Here is a 20,557-nt window from a genome sequence, read left to right as displayed (position 1 = left end):
AAGCAGAGCCCCCCTGAGAGATGCTCCTGATGCAGACGAGCGTCCCGGGTCCCTGCACAGCCCCGGGGAGGGAACCGCTGGGAAATCCGAGCCCCTTGGCAGGGAACTCTAATCCCGATTTTCACCGTAAGCTGCTCAGGGACTGGGGGAGCTGCCTGGAAGCCTCTGGGCACGAGGAGGCACTTTCATTATGATAATGTTTCATGTTAATCCCTGGGTGATCAAAGGATAAAACTGGGACTAAACCATGGCACAGACCCCGGTGTGCTCCGAGCACGGTGCTCCAAGCCCCTGTGTCCAACCTGGCCTTGAGCACTGCCAGGGATGGGGCAGCCACAGCTCCTCTGGGCACCCTGTGCCAGCGCCTCAGCACCCTCCCAGGGCACCAGCTCCGGGATCACAGATTCACCAGGCAGGAACAATCCCATTGCTCTTGTTGGGAGCATCTGGCTCCAGGGAAACTCTGCTGGTCTGGAAGGGACAACCCAGAGCAGGCTGTGCTCTACCCCCAGTGAGGACTGTCAACGGCTGATGGACACACTCACACCTGGCAAACGCTGCTTCGTGCTTGTCCTGCTGCATTGCCCAGGCCAGGCTGGACAGAGCATTGGGTGACATGGACCAGGGGGAGCATCCCCGCCCGTGGCAGGGGTTGGAACTGGATGATCTTAAGGTCCTTTCCAACCCAAACCATTCCAGGACTCCAGGTGTCCGCTGGGCAGGAGCTGTAGCAATGGGGCAGGAGGAGCTTGCCATTGACAGCTCTTAGAGAGGAGCAGAACGGCAGCAGAACGGGAGAGCAGGGGGTGAGCAGGGGCAGGGCAGGGATGGAGCAGGGGCAGAGCAGGGGCAGGGCAGGGGCAGGGCAGGGGCAGGGCAGGGGCTGGGCAGGGGCAGAGCAGGGCGGCAGGGGCAGAGCAGGGGCAGAGCAGGGCACATGGAGCAGGGGCAGGGCAGGGGCAGGGCAGGGGCAGGGCAGGGGCAGGGCAGGGGCAGGGCAGGGATGGAGCAGGGGCAGGGCAGGGGCAGGGCAGGGGCAGGGCAGGGGCTGGGCAGGGGCAGGGCAGGGGCTGGGCAGGGGCAGAGCAGGGGCAGGGCAGGGATGGAGCAGGGGCAGAGCAGGGGCAGGGCAGGGGCAGGGCAGGGGCAGGGCAGGGGCAGGGCAGGGATGGAGCAGGGGCAGAGCAGGGGCAGAGCAGGGACTGAGCAGGGGCAGAGCAGGGACCGAGCAGGGGCAGAGCAGGGGCAGGGCAGGGGCAGAGCAGGGGCAGGGCAGGGGCAGGGCAGGGGCAGGGCAGGGGCAGCGAGGGCTCCGTGCCTGCACCCAGGAGCCTGCCCCGGGTCCAAGTGAGCTCAGGTCCGTGCTGAGCCCAGCCCGGGGCAGGGCCGCAGCAGCCCCACACCTCCAGGACCCGGCTCCCAGCATCCCCCTGTGCCGGGATGGACTCGCACCGAGAGCCCCGGGACAAGCAGCAGTGAGAAGGGAGGGAAATGCCCGGAACCAGGAGTGGGAAAAGCTCCCTTAAATCCCTGCTTGCGGCTCCCGGTGCTTCCCCCAGCACCCGCAGCAGCGCTCCAGCCCCTTGCCATGACCGGAGCTCTTCCCTCCTCTGCTGCCAGGAGCCCTGGGAGCTTCTGGTGTTGCAGGGTCAGCTCCAGAGGAGTCCCGGGCTCCCACCCCTCAGCACGGAGCCCTGGGGTGCACCATCAGCCCAACCGCCCCTCTCCCACCTCCACAGGGCTGCCAAAGCAGAGCGTTCCCCTCTGTGCCAGGAGCCCCGGGCTCCCATCCCTCAGCACGGAGCCCTGGGGTCACCATCAGCCCAACCACCCCTCTCCCGCCTCCACAGGGCTGCCAAAGCAGAGCGTTCCCCTCTGTGCCAGGGGCTCTGGGCTCCCATCCCTCAGCACGGAGCCCTGGGGTGCACCATCAGCCCAACCGCCCCTCTCCCACCTCCACAGGGCTGCCAAAGCAGAGCGTTCCCCTCTGTGCCAGGAGCCCCGGGCTCCCATCCCTCAGCACGGAGCCCTGGGGTCACCATCAGCCCAACCACCCCTCTCCCGCCTCCACAGGGCTGCCAAAGCAGAGCGTTCCCCTCTGTGCCAGGGGCTCCAGGCTCCCATCCCTCAGCACAGAGCCCCTGGGGTGCACCATCAGCCCAACCGCCCCTCCGGCATTGCAGGGTCAGCTCCAGAGGAGCTCTGGGCTCCCACCCCTCAGCACGGAGCCCTGGGGTGCACCATCAGCCCAACCGCCCCTCTCCCGCCTCCACAGGGCTGCCAAAGCAGAGCGTTCCCCTCTGTGCCAGGGGCTCCGAGGCTCTCCATGGGCAGAACTCACCCCTCTGAAGGTAACAGGGCACAAAGCAGCCCGAAAGGCCAGATCCCAGCCCCTGCGGGTGCCTCCTAACGCAGAGCTACGAGGAGGCCACACAGGAGATGCTTCAAGTCACTTTTATCAGGGTCAGACATGGCAACAACATTGACACAGGAGCTTTCTTACAGACAGGTCATGCTCACGGAGAGGGACAAACCGGGGTGCACGGAGAGGGGGGAGCACCCCCAGGTACAAACCCCCCCCCATGAGCTGCCAGTCTGCACACACAGAGCGCTCCCCCCCATCCAACCCAAGGGGTGCGCACACACAGGGGCCTGGCCCTGGGGCTGCAGCCATGGAACGAATGAAGAGGCAAGAGGAAGGGAGCGGGGGCAGAGGCACGGAGGCTGCAGAGCTCCACAGCAGGCAGCGATGCCCTGCAGCTGCCCGGGCAGTGGGTGCTGCCCTAACCCCCTGCGGGAGCTCGTGTCTGTGCCATGGGTACAAGGGGGGCTGAAACCCCGAGGGCTCTCGGGGCTGCGGTGCTGCTGCTGGCAGGAAACTGCTCTGGAGCAGCCCCTTTGGCTCTGCACTGGGGAGAAAAGGCCGAGGAATAAACCCAGCCTTGATGCTGAACAAGGGAAGAGCCAAGGGGTGGGAAGGGAGAGAGGGACTCGGGTTAAAAGCATCCCTGACACCAAACCCTGGGCACAGAGGGGGGGTTTCAGGGAGAGGAACAATCAGAACCTTTGTACAGTTTCGAACTGAGCCCGGTACTGGAACCCAGTGACGTGAGCACACTGGGGTCCCGCCTGTCCCAGCACCTACAGAGGGGTCAATACAAGCCTCAGCACCACCAGCACCAGTGCAGCTCATGTGCGTGGTGGCTCTTGGGGCTGGTGTGAAGCTGGGAGATGAAACCACACCGGGGCTTTGCAATTTGCAGGGATGGAGGAGGCCACATTGGTGGTACCCCTGGAGATGGGGAACCCCGGTGCCTCCTGGGGAACACCAGCAGGGCCCTGGCTTCACCCCAGATGGGGGCAGGGGCTCTGAGCTGCACAAGGACCCTGCCTTCAGCCACAGGACAGACACAGAACCTGTCTGCTGCTGCAGCTCCTGCCCGGTCTGCTTGGCTGAAGGGGGAGCATCACATGGAGCTGTAAGCGATGCTCGCATGGCCTAAAGGTGTGAACCTTTGCCAGCTCAAAGTGAAAGGTACAGGGGGGGGGCATGCATCCTCCCAAGGCTGCGTCTCCCCAAAGCTTCCAGCTTTGCCCAAGAGAGGAAATGCAGGAGGCCCAGTAAGAGCTGACGTTTATTCAACGCTAACACCTAACCATGAAGAGCCTGGGGAGGAAGCCCGCTCCCCTCCGGGCCGGCAGCACGTCCCTGGCACCCTCAGTACTTCTTGATGCTGTGGGGCAGCCCCAGCGCAGGCTTGGCCCGCGGGAAGGGGGGGGAGCTCCAGACGGCGGAGCTGGTGCGCCGCAGGTACCGGGGCTTGCTCTTGTAGAAGATGTCCTGGAGCTGCAGGCTCGGCATGGTCCCGAACACGGCGTCCACGCTGGGCGGGTTGTAGTAGAGCTGCAGCACGGCCTGGTTCAGCTGGCTCCCTGCAGCGGGCACAGCGGGAGCTGCAGCCTCGGGGCCCTGCGCACCCCCCTCACTGCACCCAGCAGGAGCCCCAGAATCCCAGCCAGGCTGGGGTCGGAAGGAGCCTCAAGCACCCAGCTCCAACCCGTGCCATGGGCAGGGAGGCCTCACAGCAGCCTGCATCACCCCAGCCCCTGTGCAGCCTGGCCTTGAGCACTGCAGGCATGGAGCACTTTCTGCTTTGGGCAGCCTGTGCCAGGGCCTCACCACCACCAAATCCTGCCATATCTGACACTGAAGCCCCTGTTTCAAGCCATCAGAGTCACCACAGCTCACTTGGAGGGCGAGCATTGAGTGTAGTGATTTCAAGAGACGAGGCTCTGCAGCCCTCCCCCATGCACATACTGGTGCTGTCCCCACTACGGGTTCAGACTGGAACAGGGGAGACTGAGCTGAGCTCTTAGGCAGAAGCTCTTCCCTGTGAGGGTGCTGAGGCGCTGGCACAGGGTGCCCAGAGAAGCTGTGGCTGCCCCATCCCTGGCAGTGCTCAAGGCCAGGTTGGACACAGGGGCTTGGAGCAAGCTGCTCCAGTGGAAGGGGTTGGGGTTGGAGCTGGAGGAGCTTCAAGGTCCCTTCCCACCCAAAACCATTGCAGGTTCTCAGCTACGCTGGGGTAGGTGACATTAAACCATGCAACTGAGCATTTTAGAACCAGAGCAACCCCAGTCTGGATCCTGGTCCCTGCCATCCGGCAGAACTTTGCTCTTTAAAGCCAAATCAGTGTCAAAGCAGGCTCAAGGCCAGAGCAGCAGCTTGCAGTCAGCAGCTTCCTTAAGGCAGCCTTAAACAGCATTTGCTCCCCAACACTGTTGTAAGAGCATCCCCATGGGGCTGAGGAGCCCCTGGCTCTGCACTCCAGTCCCGCTGCTGGAGACCACTGCATTTACCCAGTGCATGCATCAGGCAGACCTGGTCCAGATCTTACTGGAGCAAAGCTTGGAGGGTCTGGGACCGGTCCCAACACTTACTTGAGGCCCAGGCAGGGATGGGCTTGCGAGGCTGGCTTTCATCATCAGTGGAGTCATCGCTGTTCACATCCATGCCGTAGTTGGTTGAGGCTACCACGGGGGGCTTGGGACACTTGGGGCCCTGTGGGGTCATCTGGTACGAGGCGCAGGCAGGCGAGTTCTGCAGGACCAAGGCGAGCCCCGGTGTCAGAGGCAGCAGCACCACAAGGCCCCAGGGGCTGCAAACCCCGCAGTGCTCCCTGGCTTTGTGAGTCCTGGGGGCTGGCAGTGCCAGAGCTCTGACCATGAGCTTCAGCCACGTCCCCAGGCCCTGCTGCAGTGAGGAGGAGGCACTGCTGCTCCCTGGGAGCAGGCTGCTCCAGCAGCCCTGTGCGACGTGACCGCACCGGCCACTGATGCCTCCAATAGACACGAGCTCCGTTCCGGTCAAGCAAGGCTTGAAGGGAGCTGTTACATCCTCAAAGCTGGAGCTGAGCCACGGGCTTCCAGTGCTCTGCAGCTTCGGGGCTTGGTTAATGCCATGACAGTGGTTATCACCATAGAGAACCCGCCTGCGGAGCTGGGGACACAGAGCTGTCGTTTCTATGGGGAGAGCAGTACTGAGGAGTGCAGGTGATGCAGGTTCACCACCCATGAGACACGGCTCTGGAGCTGGATTGAGCTTCCCTCCCCCCCCCCCTTATGATGCTCTATCCATTAACATTAACTCGCATTGCCTGGGTTTGCATTCAGGGTCACAACGCGGGGCTTTGCAGGCAGATAAACACCATGGGGTTGGTTTCAGTGGGGAATCCTCGCTCCCCTGCAGGTCTGGCTCCTGGTCCACCCGCAGGGGCCCAGCCCAAGGCTATTCCCCAGCCTCTGCTGCCACCCCGTGGCTGCTTTCAACCTCGACCCTCAGCAGCAAACCCGGTCCCAGCCGCCCCCTTCTGCCCGTGCAGCTCGCTCAGTGTCAGGAGCAGCAGCGAACTGCAACAGCCGCTGCCGCAGCCCCACAGCGAAGCCCTGGGGACCACTTCCTGCTGCTTCCCTCCCCTCCTTTCACTCCCCAGAAGCCACTTAAATGCTCAAGACCACCAGGAGCCCACCTCAGGTGAGCAGGAAAGGAGCTCACAGAATCCCTGTGCTACCGAAAGGGAACAGGGAAAGCAGAGGCTCCAAGTGCCTGGGGCAGTGCATCAGTGCTGGACTCATTCCCTGCTGTCATCCCATAGGGAATCTCCCTGGGGAGCAGTGTTACCTGCTGCTGTGTTAGGGCTGCCTTGCCAGCCTGCTGCTTCTCTGCCAGCTTCTTCTGCTCTTGCTCCTGCCTCTTCATCTCCGCCAGCCTCTGCTCTTCCTGCTGGGGAGCCAACACACAAGTCAACCAAGCAGCCAGGCACCAAGCCAGCCGTGCTCTCCATCCAGGGGGGCATTATCTCTGATACCCAAATGAACACCCAAGCACCTCACTGCAGGTCTCTGCCCTGGTGATGCTGAGGAGCACGCTGAGCACGGAGCAGACAGCAAACAAACCACACCAGGGTTTGAGCTTTCCCCCCCCAGCCAGTGGCACAAACAGAGCAACATTCCCACTTCAGAGCAGGAGCTGCCTTCCTCTAACAGCAGCCTCATGCTTTGAGGAGCTTCTTACTGACTGTGTCTTCAGGATATCAGCACTGGAGGCAGCTGCCATCTGCAGGGGGAAACGTCTGTGCTATAGGGGAGACCTTAGAGCAGGTTTTCAATACCTAAAGGGGCCACAGGAAACCTGGAGAGGGGCTTGGGCCAAGGGCCTGTGGGGACAGGCCAAGGGGAATGGCTTGAACCTGCCCGAGGGGAGACTGAGCTGGGATCTCAGCAGCAGGGGCTGCCAAGGCACCAGCACTGCCCCTTCACCACCCCAGGCAAAACCTCCTGCTCCATTACTGAGTGCTGGCCCCTTGGCTGCAGAGGAGCTGGCAGGGGCTGCTCCTGTGCTCTGCTGAGGGTGGCACAAACACGAAAGTGGGGGGGTGCTTCTGGAGAGCCTGGCATCAGTGACTGATGGCTATCAAGAGAGGCACAGATGCAGCCAGCACAGAGAAGCTGAGAGCCTCCCTTCAGTTCCAGTGTGTTACCTGTCCCCTCCTCAGCAGGGCTGCCATGGGAAGAGAGCAAGCCTGCCTCCCAGGAGGGACAGAGGGGACGCCTTTGCCCAGCTCAACGTCAGGAGGGCCGCAGCACCCCTCAGGGTTCTCAATAGCTGCACAGCTGAGCTGCCCCCAGCAGGACCAGCTCCTGCAGGCACATCCACGTGGCTCTGCCCATCCACAAGGCAGCACTTACTTCTTTCTTCTCCAGCTCCTTCTGGAGTCTCACTTTAGCAGCCAGCACCTCCTTCTTCAGGCTAGCAGCCTTCTCCTGCTCCCGGAGCCTGAGGGCCAAAGCAGAGCATTACCCTCCCAACCACGCTCATCCCGAGCCTGCACCAACCCCTTGCTTCCTCACAGCTTCCAGGGCACCCCCCCCAGAGCTCCTGCATTACTGAGCCCAGAATGTCTCCTGGCAGCCCAGTACCAGGACACGGTGCTGAGAGCACAAAGCAGCTCTTCACTGCCCGAGTCTGCCTCTGCCCCTGCTGCTGCTCAGAGCCCCAGCACAGAATTCAGTGTGAGTGGATGTTGCCTTACTTTTCTGCCTGGATCCTCTCCTGTTCCTTCTTCCTCTCCAGCTCTCTCTCTGCAGCCAACTGCTTTTCCCTCTCCTGTTCTGCCTGCCTCTGCTCAGCAATCTTCCTGGCACGTTCCTGCTCCTCTTCCTTCCTCTTCTGCAGTAGCTCTTTGTGCCGACGTTCCTCCTCCTCCTGGTGAGCCCAACAAGGCAGTTACTCACAGTGTGCAGGAACTGGCTCCAGCACAGAGGAGCAGGAACACCTCATTCAACCCAGAGCCTCCAATTCCTATTGCTGCACAGTGGGGAAACAACTTGGGGCTGAAATCCCAATGCTTCTGAGGGAGGGGCTATTTCCCTGCCCACAGTGGACCCCAAAGGGCCTGGTGGCCACCACAGCCCCATCTCTGGGAGACAGGTTTCTAGTGCAGAGATCTCCATCCTGTCAATCCCACATTAAGGTCTTTAGTGAGAATCTTTCCAGAACTGGAGCAGGAACCTGGGTCACCACCTGCTGATGCTCACAGCACCCTGCAGGAGAGGTGGGAAGCACAGCACTGTGGAGGGCTCCCAGGACAGAGGCTCTGCACCTCCCTGTGCACTCAGCTGGCTCTGCCTTAGCCCTCCTGCTTGCAGGGGCTGTGGCCATTCCACGTGCACCAGGACGAGGGGCTCCAGCACAGACCTGCTGCAGGGCTCTCTGTCTCCTGGCCTCCTCCTCCTGCCTGCGCCGGGCCTCTGCCTCCTCCATCTTCCTGGCAGCTGCTTTCTTTTTGATCTTCTCCTCTGCCAGCCTTTCCTCCCGCACCTACAGCACAAACACACACAGATACAGACACAGAGACAGAGACAGACACAGAAACACAGACACAGACACACACACAGACACAGACCCATGGAGCCAGCTGAGCACCAGGCCTTGGGTGAGACTGCCCTGCCCCTGGGGAGCACCCCAGGATGCAGAGCTCCCACCCCCTCAGGAGGCCAAAGCTTCTTCCTTTGCCACCAGGAGCCAATGGGACCTGCTCTTGGTTTGAAAGGGTAACACTTGGGGCAGTGACCTTTTCCATGGCCACAGGAAGAGCTGGGGTATTGCCTTATACACCTAATACCACAAAAGCCATCACAACCGTGAATAGGAAAAGCAGATGGAGATAATTGAAGCAGACAAAGGGCTGCTCTGCTTGCATGTGCAAATTGCCTCCAAGCCTCAGACACGAGAGAGGCTCTGGAGGAAGTGGTTTGTTTTCACCTCTTCCTCTATTAGTCAGATGGGAGAACAGCTTCCAGACCAAGCCTCAGGGCCATTAGTCTGCCTTTAGCTACTGGAAGTCCTCTCATCTAAGGGAGCCTTAATGAAACCCATTTAGAGAATGACAGTTCTGGAAAACCAGGGTTTCAGCTGCCATTTGATGTATCCAAGACAAGGCAGGCACTCAACCACCCAGCTTCTGGAACGTTCTTTACCCCACTGTTCTCCAGCTCCTTCTCTGGATCTCGAGCAGCCTCAGCTCCCTTCTCCACAGGCACATTTGTGTGGCATCACCTCACTCAGGAGAGCACCTCTGCTCCCCAGGAAGCTCTGCAGTGCGCTGGGCCTTACCTTCTCTGTCTTCTCATCAAACAGGGCTATCTTCTGCTCGATCCGCCTCTTCCTCTCCTCCTCCATCTGCTCTGCCCGCTCCCGGGCTTGCAGCACCTTCCGCAGGCGCTCCTCCCGCTTCCTGCAGGGGACAGCCCGGGCTCAGCCCTGCAGCCCAGCCACCGGAGCTCCTCATGCACAGGAGCCACAGCCACGGCTCTGGGGCAGCAGGGACTGCAGGGAGCCAAGTACGGCAGCATTAAATAGCAGCGGTACCTTTAAGCCCCAGGACCAAGGACCTGAGACAAGAAGGGCAACTGAGATGATGAAGGGAGTGGAGCATCTCCCTTATGAGGAAAGACTGAGGGAGCTGGGTCTCTATAGTTTGGAGAAGAGGAGACTGAGGGGTGACCTTATTAGTGTATATAAATATATAAAGGGGGAGTGTCCCGAGGATGGAGCCAGGCTCTTCTCAGTGGCAAACAATGATAGGACAAGGGGCAATGGGTACAAACTGGAACACAAGAGGTTCCACTTAAACTTCTTCTCAGTGAGGTGACAGAACACTGGACCAGGCTGCCCAGGGAGGTTGTGGAGTCTCCTTCTCTGGAGACATTCAAAACCCGCCTGGACACGTTCCTGTGTAACCTTATCTGGGTGTTCCTGCTCTGCAGGGGGATTGGACTGGATGAGCTTCTGAGGTCCCTTCCAATCTCTAACATACTGGGATACTGGGATACTGTGAAGCAGCGGCCAGGACAGATTCACTTGGCCATAGCCCTCTCAATGGAGAAAAGAGCAAACACTCTGTGGAGGGAGAGCAAGGCAACTCCTGCTGCCTGCATGGTCTGTGCAGGATGAGAGACCTGGCCCTGGGGGCCTGCAGGCGCAGGGAGCAGCCCGGCCAGGGCAGGGCAAACACTCACAGCTTGGCCTCTTCCAGTCGCCGCTTCTTCTCCTCCTCCAGCTTCTGTTTCCTCATCTGCTCAGCTTGCTGCTTCTTCCTCAGAGTCTCCAGCTTCTGCCTCTCCTTTTCCTGAGGTGGAGTGAAACGAGATTATTCTCCTGTGCAGAGCTGCTTCCTACCTCATCTTGCTCAGGTTAAGCAAGGGCCTGGAGATAACACCAAGGAACTGCAGCCAGAGCCCAAGGATGCTGCCAGCAACCCCGGAACAGAGCCCAGGTACCCAGCGATGTGGTCATGGGTGCTTGGGAACAGATGCAATGGAAAACAAGGCTGTGGTGTTAATGTCAGAGAAGATGGGAAGCTGAAAAAGAAGCATCAGCTCCTGAAGGCCAAGCAGCTTCCAAGGGGATTGCAGGCAGCTTCCCCAGGGATTGCAGGCAGCTTCCCCAGGGATCGCAGGCAGCTTCCCCAGGGATTGCAGGCAGCTTCCCCAGGGATCGCAGGCAGCTTCCCCAGGGATTGCAGGCAGCTTCCCCAGGGATCGCAGGCAGCTTCCCCAGGGATCGCAGGCAGCTTCCCCAGGGATTGCAGGCAGCTTCCCCAGGGATTGCAGGCAGCTTCCCCAGGGATTGCAGGCAGCTTCCCCAGGGATTGCAGGCAGCTTCCCCAGGGATTGCAGGCAGCTTCCCCAGGGATTGCAGGCAGCTTCCCCAGGGATTGCAGGCAGCTTCCCCAGGGATTGCAGGCAGCCAGCACTGAGGCTTGTGCTGGTAACTACCAGAAAAGCAGTGCTGATGCTTGGCAGTGCTGATGCTTGGCAGTGCTGATGCTTGGCAGTGCTGACGCTTGGCAGTGCTGATGCTTGGCAGTGCTGCCAACTCCCTGCAGCGTGCTGGGACAGAGCCTGCTCTAGGAAACCCCTTGCTTGCCTCAAGTGAGAGCTCCAGTGCTGTCCCTGACCCACAGAGCTTCCTCTCGTGGTAAACCACCACCACTTGGAGTGCTCACAGCCCGTTTCAAGCCCCATCTCTCAGGCAGGCAAACCCAGGGCATTTCTGTGCTTCTGCTAAGCAGTCCAGCTAACGCAGCCTAAGAACACCCTCATTAGAAGAACAAGATGCAGCCACCAGTCCAGTACAGCAAGCACACTGAGATAAACTGATTTACTGCCAGATTTGATCCTGCAGATGCCCAATTACAACAGGCCTGGTCTCAGCACAAAGCCATTGATAAGCTCGGTGAAAGGTTCAAGTAATTGCCTTGTGCTGGGCTCCACGCTGTGAGTGATTGGTGCTCTTAGCATCTGAGCTGGCTGATTTGAAACTAATGCCTGTGTCTTCCTGCTCTGGTGCTATTTAGTTACATCTGGCTCCCGCATGGAAAGAGTCCTGCGGGGAAGCTGCCTGCGCTGCAATGAACCTGGAATAGAACATCCAGGCCAAACTGGCCAGAAGATCCCCTCCTGTCCCATTAGCACCACTGCCAGCACAGACACCAACGTCAGGAGCACCATGAGGCTGGGGATGGAGTCGTGCACTAATCCCTGCTGACAGACCTCTCCTCTCCGCTGCAGCACAACCCCGACAGCTTTAAGCAACACAGAGAAGTTCTGGTATCAGGTTGCCAGATAAATCTGGATGCAGGAAAACCAGTTCCTGCAGGATGCCCTCCTCTCCCTCCCCACTCTCCTGCAAGTGCAAACATGCTCTAGAGCCACCTTATTCTGCAGGCAAGCAGCTGGGTAGCAGCAGTATGAGCAGCCTGTGCCCAACATGGCCCTAGGTGCATCTGTGGAGCTGCACCCTTGTACCTTGTACACTGACTTCTCTTCCCAGTTAAAAGCAGGTCAGGCAGAGCGAGCGCTGCCCATCGGGGATGGATGCAGGCAGTATTGCTCCTGTAAGTCCAGCCCATGTAATTAAACCATCATGATTTAGGACCAAACTGTCCTGTGTAAACTCCCTTTGCAAATCTAGAAGCAGGTCTCAGATCCCATCCACCCAAACAGCTCTGTTTGGTGCACGGGGCTCTCTCTGTGATGCTGAGAGCATCACTGTGGTGTGCACAGGGCAAAGGTACCAGCTGCAAACAGCACAGGAGTGGATTTGTCTCTGCTGGTTGCAACAGTCACACAACATTAATGTTGATGCCACTGGACTTGGACACTGGCACACTGGTCCCTCTGACCCAGCAGTCTCCCATTCAGGAGACCTGCTTCTTCCTGCTCCAAAGGTCTGGAACAGCTCAGACCACCAGCAGTTTGGATCTGAGAGGCATTTGCTCAGACATCATTCGTTAGAACAGTCCTAGAAAGGAGACTTTGGACGTGAGACTGCAGTTGTAGACACACCTCCACTGCAGCATTCAAAATCCCCTTGATTTTCATGTCCCTGTTCTCATTCCTCGCTTACTGGCTAATACCACAGGGGACTGGTACAGCTGCGAAGCCCAGAGTCCAAATTAGAACCCTTTAGCAAGCCGACCAAGCAGAGTCTTGTGTAGTTTATGTCAGTGTAAACAGCAGTCTCTGGTTACTTTAAGCTGGGTCCAAAAGTTTCTTTCCACATCAACTGACACCCATCAGACCATCACATCCCCGCTTCCAAGAGCTTTCCTTACCTTGGGATCGGAGCGCAGAGGGGTGTTGTGCTTGATAAAGGACTTGATCACCCCGTTCCTCCCCACAGAGCAGGGTGTCATGAGCAGCTGGTTCTTCTGCACAGTGTGCAGGAAGGTCTTGAACGGCCGCACAACCTGGGGAGGAAGGGCAGGGAGGCCCCTGAGGAGGCTGAGGGCAGCAGGGCCCGGGGCAGTCCCACCAGGGTAACAGTGCTCTTACTTTGCTGGCTGGGAAGGTTGGGGACGGGGGCTTCCTTCCCAGAGGAGAGAGCCCCCCCTCTTCTGCTTGCTGCTGGTCGTAGCGCTCATCCACAGCTCTCTTGTAGCTCGGCTTCCTCCTGGGGGAAAACCACAGCATCGTCCATGGCAAACCCCCATTGACTCAAAGCCAGGTGTGAAAGAGGCCATAAAACTGTCCTAGCCCCCATCCCACTGGGTATGCACAAGGGGTCACCCAAGAGAAGATTTCTCACATGACAGAAGGTACAAATTAAATCCCCCTTTCCTGGAGGCAGAGAAAACCTATGGCAAGAGCTCCGCAGCCACAAGGCACTGAAGCCATTGAGCAACATTTCAGTGTTGAATCTGCTCTGAACTGGGCTATGGATCCCCCAAGGCACGTCCCGACTGGAATGATGCAAGCATACCTGGCACTCTGGGGCGGTTGCAGGGCCTCCCCGCTCTTATTTAAGTTGCTTTCTGAAAGAAAACATCATTACACTGTTAGTTCCAGCTTTAAAACATCCCTTCCACAGAGCACTGAAAGCAGATGGGATTCAGCAGCTACTGAACAGCAAAGCAGCCTGCTACAAGTCCTGCACAGCACCAGCTTCCCTGCTTCAGCAAGCAGCACACAGCACCCTTCAAACCTAGACACATCCCGACACATAGAGTAACCCATGTTACAGCTTGCACAAACTGCACAGATCATAGAATCCCAGCCTGGTCTGGGTTAAAGGGACCTTAAAGCTCCTCCAGCTCCAACCCCTGCCAGGGCAGGGACCCCTTCCACTGGAGCAGCTTGCTCCAAGCCCCTGTGTCCAACCTGGCCTTGAGCACTGCCAGGGATGGGGCAGCCACAGCTTCTCTGGGCACCCTGTGCCAGCGCCTCAGCACCCTCACAGGGAAGAGCTTCTGCCTAAGAGCTCAGCTCAGTCTCCCCTCGGGCAGGTTCAAGCCATTCCCCTTGGCCTGTCCCTACAGGCCCTTGTCCCAAGCCCCTCTCCAGGTTTCCTGCAGCCCCTTTAGGCACTGGAGCTGCTCTCAGGTCTCCCCTTCAGGAGCCTTCTCTTCTCCAGGCTGCCCCAGCCCAGCTCTCTCAGCCTGGCTCCAGAGCAGAGCTGCTCCAGCCCTCGCAGCATCTCCATGGCCTCCTCTGGCCTTGCTCCAGCAGCTGCAGATACAGAGCAACCACTTGCTTCAGAAACATGGTTCAGCCAGGCCTCCCCTACCCAGAAGCACACCCCCCTCCTCCCTCTCTACACCTGCCTCCATGCACTTCCCAGGGTGGAAACAACTCAAGCAGCACAGAACTCCCGAACTGCTCCTCCCCTGAAGCAAACCCTCACTCATCAAAGGTCAGCTCAGGCTCCCAGGCTGGGCAGCCAAGTGTTGAGACTGCCCAGGCCTCTGCCCCAGCCCTCCTGCGGGTACCGTTACTGCTGGTGCCCTCCTGCAGCTGCTTGCTCCTGTTGGCAGACTGAGAGCGCAGCGACATCCGGAAGCTCCGCTGATCCTGCAGGAAGAGCAGAGGGGATTGAGCACAACTCACCCAGGCACAGGCAGTTCCTGCTTCAAGCCCCGCTGTCACTGCCTGCAGAGGATGCAGGGTTGGCCCTGGCACCCGGGCAAGGCCCTGAGCTCCAGCTGTAAGAACACCTGGGGACAGCATCTCGGGTGTTGTGTCACCACTGGGAGCCCAGAGACCGACAGACCCCAGTGTCTGCAACAGGGGAAGCACCCCCTAAACTGAACAAGCTGAGACACTGCACAGCCAGCAGCCTGCAGCATCCTGGCAGAGCCCCAGTGCTCGTGGTGAACGGACAGACAGGAGACAGCAGAGACAAACTGCTCGTGTCCTGGGTTTATCTGGTTGCTATTGACTGCTCTCAGGCTTACACAAGTGCTGCACTGATGGGTTATGTGCCTGCAGCAGCAGGGAATGACTTCTGCCATCTGCTTTGCCAGCAGCACAAGCATTAAGCCCCACACTGGCCAGCCTGCAGCGTGGCAGACACCAAGGAGCTGGGATGAGAGGAACCTTCATCCTCCCCACAGGCTTCTGGAGGGTCTTACCCCGTGCAGGAAGCATCTCACAGCCTGACATTAGAACTCATTAATGCAAGATCAGGCCTGAGGAGGATCTACCCTTTAAGTGGCAACATCCTGGTTCTGTTTTTAGCTGTTCCTATGGACAAAGACACTGCCTGGCTGGAGAAGGCTCCAAGTCACCACATCCTCACGGCTCCCAGAGGAAGTCTGACCGAAACCAAACCCCATCTGCTCTGCCAAGGAAATGCTGACAGATGGATGGATGGGGCCAGGTAAGCAGTGACAGGGGCTGAGGCTGGGACAGATGCAAGCTGCCAGCAGCAGGGCTGTAGAAACAAAAGGTGAGGATCAAGGACAGACCTTGATACTCTCCATGGACTGGACTGAACTTGTCGGGGTACAGAAACACAAAGGCCGAGTCCTCTATCTGCAGCCCTGCAGTGCACTTGGGCGTGGGTTCTGTTTTTCCTTCCCTTCCCCATGCTTGCACTTTAAGCTGTTCCACAGCTGGAACTCAGGCAAGCCAGAGATCCAGGGCCACTGGAACCCCAGGGTTTATTGGAACTGCTGCAGCTGCACTGACAAGCACAGCCACAAGGCACGTGCAAGCCTGTCCCTGTTCATACAAGTGCTGAAGGCCATAGAGCTCTGCTCCATTCATTCAGCCTTTGCTTACTGGAGGTGATTCTGGACAAAACCCTGCCGTGAGCCTGGGATTTCCTCCTCAGGAGGAAGAGGAGGGAGTCATGGAGAAATGTTTTGACCTGAAGGAGATTTACAACTTTCTGTGGTTGCCTTAAGCCAAAGCGAGGGCTGTGAATCACTGCAGCTCTGGCAGAAAGGTCAAAAGCACCTTTACAAATACAGGAACAGAACAGTGCACTATCTGCCCCTGGAAACAGCTGCCTGGACTGTGAGGAGGTGCTTCATGTGCAGAGATTCCAAATGGAAGCAGCAAGAGCCAGAAAGCAGGACCCACCTCGGATCGCCGGCAGTCCCAGGGCTGGTCATCAGCACCGGTAGGCCCCAACCCCTATGCAAGGTGACAGAGGCAAAGCTGCTCTGCAGTCAGAGCTTTGGAAGCAGCCGAGCTGGTAGCACCCTACCCCAAACGCCTCTGCTGGTGCCCAGAACAAGCCTTGGCACTCATGGTGCAGGTACGAGGCCCCAGTAACACATACAGGTGGGTTCAACACGTTCCTCTCGGGAACACACCCAGACAGAAACACTTCTCTGCTCAGATCTTACCAGCTTGGGGGGGGTGCAAGGTCCAGGAGAAGGCCTATGGGAAAACACAGAGAAAAAAGGCAGGTGCATTTAATACCAAGAGAGGAAGGGGAAGCCCCTTGGTACCTGCAAGCAGTAAATGACAGCGTAAGTCCCCCAGGAGGGATAGCAAGGGTAAAGAAAGAACATAAAGGATTCTCACCCGGGTTTGAGAACCGTTTCCTCTTCCTCTGGCATCTCTCCAGAGCTGGAGACTGCAGAGAAAGAAAACAAACACGGGGGCTGTAACAGGCACAGGCCAAGGCTGTCAGGAGCCCTGGGGGCTGAGGTTATCACCCATGGGCTGGGCATACACTGCACCCAAGAGCAAGAGAGAACATGCAGCAATTGGAATGCAGGAGAGGAGATGGTTTCAATGGCAGAGGAGTTCAAAGCACTCATTAAGCACTTGCATTGAGAAGGGCTGGGGTTGGGCTCAGAGCAGTGGTTGCACCCAGTGTTAGTTAGGGTGAGTGCTGCTTCCTGCATGGAGCATCCGCTGGCTCAAGGGCAGCTCCAAGTGCCAGCACAGCCAGAAAAGGCTGCTTCAGGTGCTTTTTATTACCTTTGCTATAGTTTTGTTACTTTATCTATTTTATTTTAAGTTATTCCTCTATTTCCATCACATCACAAAGGTGCAGCCTTTGCACAGCCCTCACACTTCCCCTGCACCTGGGACCAAAGGAAGCACAAACACACGTGGGGTGCATGCACACGCCACACGCACGCATGGGCATCATCACACGCACATGAGATGCACACACACAGTATGCACAGCCCCCAGACACACATAGAACCCCCCCTCACACACACAGCCACTCTCTGCCATCCATCAGAGTGCTCTGGGCTGTCGGGCATTAAGAACCTCACCCAGAGCTGCCCGGAGCATCCCAGCTCCTGTCCCTGGTACCAGATGTTCTGAGCAGGCAGAGTTGTGTCAAGCAGCACAGGGGGAGAAATAAACCCCTGACCCCCCTGGTACCCCAGATCTGGACACATGGACCTGCCTTCACTGCACAGGTGCTTCAGCACTGCACTGCACTGCACTGCACTGCACTGAGACACCACAGAGCTCCAGGCTGCCCTGCTCCCAGGAACCCCCCCCCCAGGACACTGCAGGGCTCTAGTGCTGGAGGAGCACTCACCCAGAGCAGCTGCACTGGGGTGGGAAACCCTTCCCTGCTAAGCAGGGCACCTCTTCCCCAGCGAAGCAGGATACCCCTTCAGGAGAGGCACAAACCCCACTGAGCTGCACACCAACACCTTACCCAGCATCACCTCAGCTCTCAGTGTTCTCCTTTCACAGCAGCTGCACAAAAGAGCCGCCCCCAACACTGAATTGGGTGAAGAGGCTCTTCTGCATCCCCTGCATGTCCGGAGCCATTCACTAGGCCAACATTTACCAGCTACTTGTTTCCCGCAGCGTGGAAAGCCAGAGCCTCTACCCAGCCCCTTTCTCTCCAGCACCAAACCCAACCCAACATTCCACCTCCACAGGAGAGCACTGAGATCAGTCTGTGCTCACTGACACCCTCCCGAGGTGCCTCCACTGCACACTGTGAGCCTGGAAGACTGCTAATGGATGTACCAAGTTCAGCCCCAGCGTTCCCTCCTCAGGGCAGCTCTGGCAGTTACAGCCAGACTCTACCCAAAGGCAGCGAACCTCTAACAGCCACCTCATGCCCCCAGGAGAGCCCACAGCAGCCACAAAGCCCTTTCAGCAGCTTCCTCCTCCGCTTTGGGAGCTGCCACCACCACAGGAAGCCAAGAAGCCTTAAAGCCGCTCTCCCAGATGATTTACAAGGCTGAACTGAGTGCATGAGGTTACTGGGTTCCCTATTCACATCGGTCTCTGGAAGCCAGAGAACATCCATGCCTCATCCCAGGAAGATCACCTGCACACCCAAAGCGAAGACCTAGCCCATGACATCGCTTTCCTTTGGCAGTGGAAAGCAGGAGGTGAACAAAGAGAGCAGGGAGGGCGCAAAGCACACTCAGTGGTGATGGTCACACTCACCATCGATGGAGCTGGAGATCACGGATGACGCCCGAGCCGCCCTCCTCTTGATGGCCGAGCTCCTGCGGGCGCTCTCCCTCCTGCTGGCCAGGGAGTACTTCTCTGCCAGGGAGGTTCTGCGGATCAGGGAGGCTTTGCCCATGAGGCTCCTGCGCACGGAGCGACGGCTCAGCCTGGAGCCCGTCGGGGTGCTGGGGGGGTCCCTCACAAGCGGGGGGGACGCCTTCTCAGGGCCCTGCTGGGCCCCAGCAGAGTCCTCGGCCTCCTCCAGCCGGGTCTGCTCACTGACAGCGACCGCAGCATCGGCTGCCTCGGCTGCCCTGGGCTCGGGGGCAGCCCCGCTTGCCTCGGGGGTACCAGGGAGCAGCTGCTCAAAGGCTGCAGGCACCGGCTCAGAGGGGGATTTGACTGCGCTGCTTTCCTTGGGAGAGCCATCCTCAGAGCTCAGGACGATGGGAGAGGGGAGCTGCTCTGCTGCTTTGGGAGCACTCTCCCGGAGCGGTGTCGCAGCACTGATGGGATCGCTGGCATCAGCTTCCACCGAGGGAGCCTTCCTGGGTGCGTGCCGGACAGGAGGGGTCTCGGGAAGGACCTGGAAGCTTTTAGCCTGTGCCGCCTGGGATCTCGTCACACGTCGAGGTGGGGACGCGTCTCTGGCCTCAGCCATGACGAGTTCCAGGTTCTCTTTATTTTGGATCCGTTGGGAACGTCGTGCCGAGGCCACCAGTTTGAGACTGCTGTTCTTCCGCCTGGACAATCTAACACCAGAAACACCGTGTTACTGGAACTGGAGTCAGGGACAGAACAAAGCCCTTCCATGCACTTTAGGAAACATGCAAAGAAACAAAGCTAAAGCATCCAGGATGAGAACCCCTGAAAGCCCAACAACACCAGAGGGAAGTAGAGCTTCCTATGAGGCTACAGAAAGCCACGGGGATGCTCTCTCTAACTGAGAGAGCTGGGCTGGGGCAGCCTGGAGAAGAGAAAGCTCCTTAAAGAGAGACCTTAGAGCAGCTCCAGTGCCTAAAGGGGCTGCAGGAAACCCAGAGAGGGGCTTGGGACAAGGGCCTGTAGGGACAGGCCAAGGGGAATGGCTTGAACCTGCCCGAGGGGAGACTGAGCTGAGCTCTTAGGCAGAAGCTCTTCCCTGTGAGGGTGCTGAGGCGCTGGCACAGGGTGCCCAGAGAAGCTGGGGCTGCCCCATCCCTGGCAGTGCTCAAGGCCAGGTTGGACACAGGGGCTTGGAGCAAGCTGCTCCAGTGGAAGGGGTCCCTGCCCTGGCAGGGGTTGGGGCTGGAGGAGCTTTAAGGTCCCTTCAACCCAACCCAGGCTGGGATTCCATGAGATAACGAGAGGAAGAGGAGACACAAAGAGAGAGATGGGAGCCGCTGGCCCCTCGCGGCCGATGTTCAACCGCTCTGAGGCCGCTGGGCCGGGTCTTTAACAGGCAGAGCGCGGCGGGCAGGACATCGCCTCCGAGCCGCCTCCTGCCGCCGCTTCCCCCCCTCCCGGAAGCCGCGGAACCGGACCCGCGCCCCAACGGGGGTCTCCGAGTGCCGATCCCCCCCGCACCTCTTCCTGCTCGGCTCCTGGTTCTCCTGCAGGGCCGTCAGGCGCTTCCTCCGCTGCCGGCTCTTCTGCGACGGCGTCTTGGGCATCAGCTCGGGCTTGTCGCTGTAGTGGCTGCAAGGGGAGAGCAGGGCCGGGATGAGCGCGGGGCGCGGGGGGGAGCGGCCCGGCCGGGCAGGGACCCCGGTACCTTTGGAACATCCTCGCGGCCTCCTCGCGGATCTCCGCCAGCCACACCAGGTCCACTTCGTCCACCTGGCGCAGGAGCTCGGCCAGCCGCTGGTTGCACATGGTGGGCAGCAGGGCCGTGCCCGTCGCCGCCACCATCATCCGCTCGGCCGCAGCCGCCATCACCGCCCCCGCCGCCATCGTCCCTCAGCCGCCACAACGGCCCCGTAGCCCGCCTGGAATTCAAACTAAGCCCCGCCCCCTCTCCGCAGCGTCACGGCAGCGACAGCCTATCACCGCCGCGCCCACTCCTCTGCCCGGCCTCCCTATTGGCTGCATCGACACAGGCGCGCTCAAAACTACCTCTGCTCAACAGTCCTTACTGCCGCGGGGCACACGGCCTGGAAGGCGGGGCTAGGAGGAGAAGCCAATAGGCTGCGGGATTTTAACTCCGGGATAGTGATGGGCGTGAGCAGTAGCCAATGAGAAGCCAGGCCGTGGGGAGCCGTGCACTGTGATTGGCGGAGGCCCGCTTGATCTTGCGGCTGCAGCTGGGAGCCGTGTTTGCTGGGGAGAGGCGAGCGGT

The 20,557-nt window shown here is 59.2% G+C and overlaps 1 protein-coding gene across 1 annotated transcript; it reads right to left on the bottom strand.

The window, feature by feature from the left end:
• Window positions 1-3,622: 3,622 nt before the first annotated feature.
• Window positions 3,623-20,246, bottom strand: INCENP (inner centromere protein). Its single transcript, XM_061367925.1, has 18 exons — window positions 19,994-20,246; window positions 19,807-19,917; window positions 18,235-18,992; window positions 16,381-16,432; window positions 16,200-16,233; window positions 14,334-14,415; window positions 13,328-13,379; window positions 12,901-13,018; window positions 12,681-12,815; window positions 10,081-10,190; window positions 9,176-9,296; window positions 8,258-8,380; window positions 7,593-7,765; window positions 7,249-7,336; window positions 6,182-6,283; window positions 5,968-5,979; window positions 4,942-5,101; window positions 3,623-3,933 (listed from the first exon to the last, which is right to left on the bottom strand). The coding sequence occupies exons 1-18, from the start codon at window positions 20,170-20,172 to the stop codon at window positions 3,719-3,721; spliced, it is 2,625 nt and encodes an 874-aa protein (XP_061223909.1). The 5' UTR covers window positions 20,173-20,246; the 3' UTR covers window positions 3,623-3,718.
• Window positions 20,247-20,557: the final 311 nt, after the last annotated feature.

The sequence above is a fragment of the Neopsephotus bourkii genome, unplaced genomic scaffold (genome assembly GCF_033783945.1).
Source record: "Neopsephotus bourkii isolate Nb327-2 ecotype Australia unplaced genomic scaffold, CSIRO-AGI_Nbou_v1 NB_1411, whole genome shotgun sequence".
NCBI classification, from domain to species: Eukaryota; Metazoa; Chordata; class Aves; order Psittaciformes; family Psittacidae; genus Neopsephotus; species Neopsephotus bourkii.
Note: the sequence above shows the minus strand (reverse complement) of the source record. Positions and strands in the feature narration are given on the sequence as shown.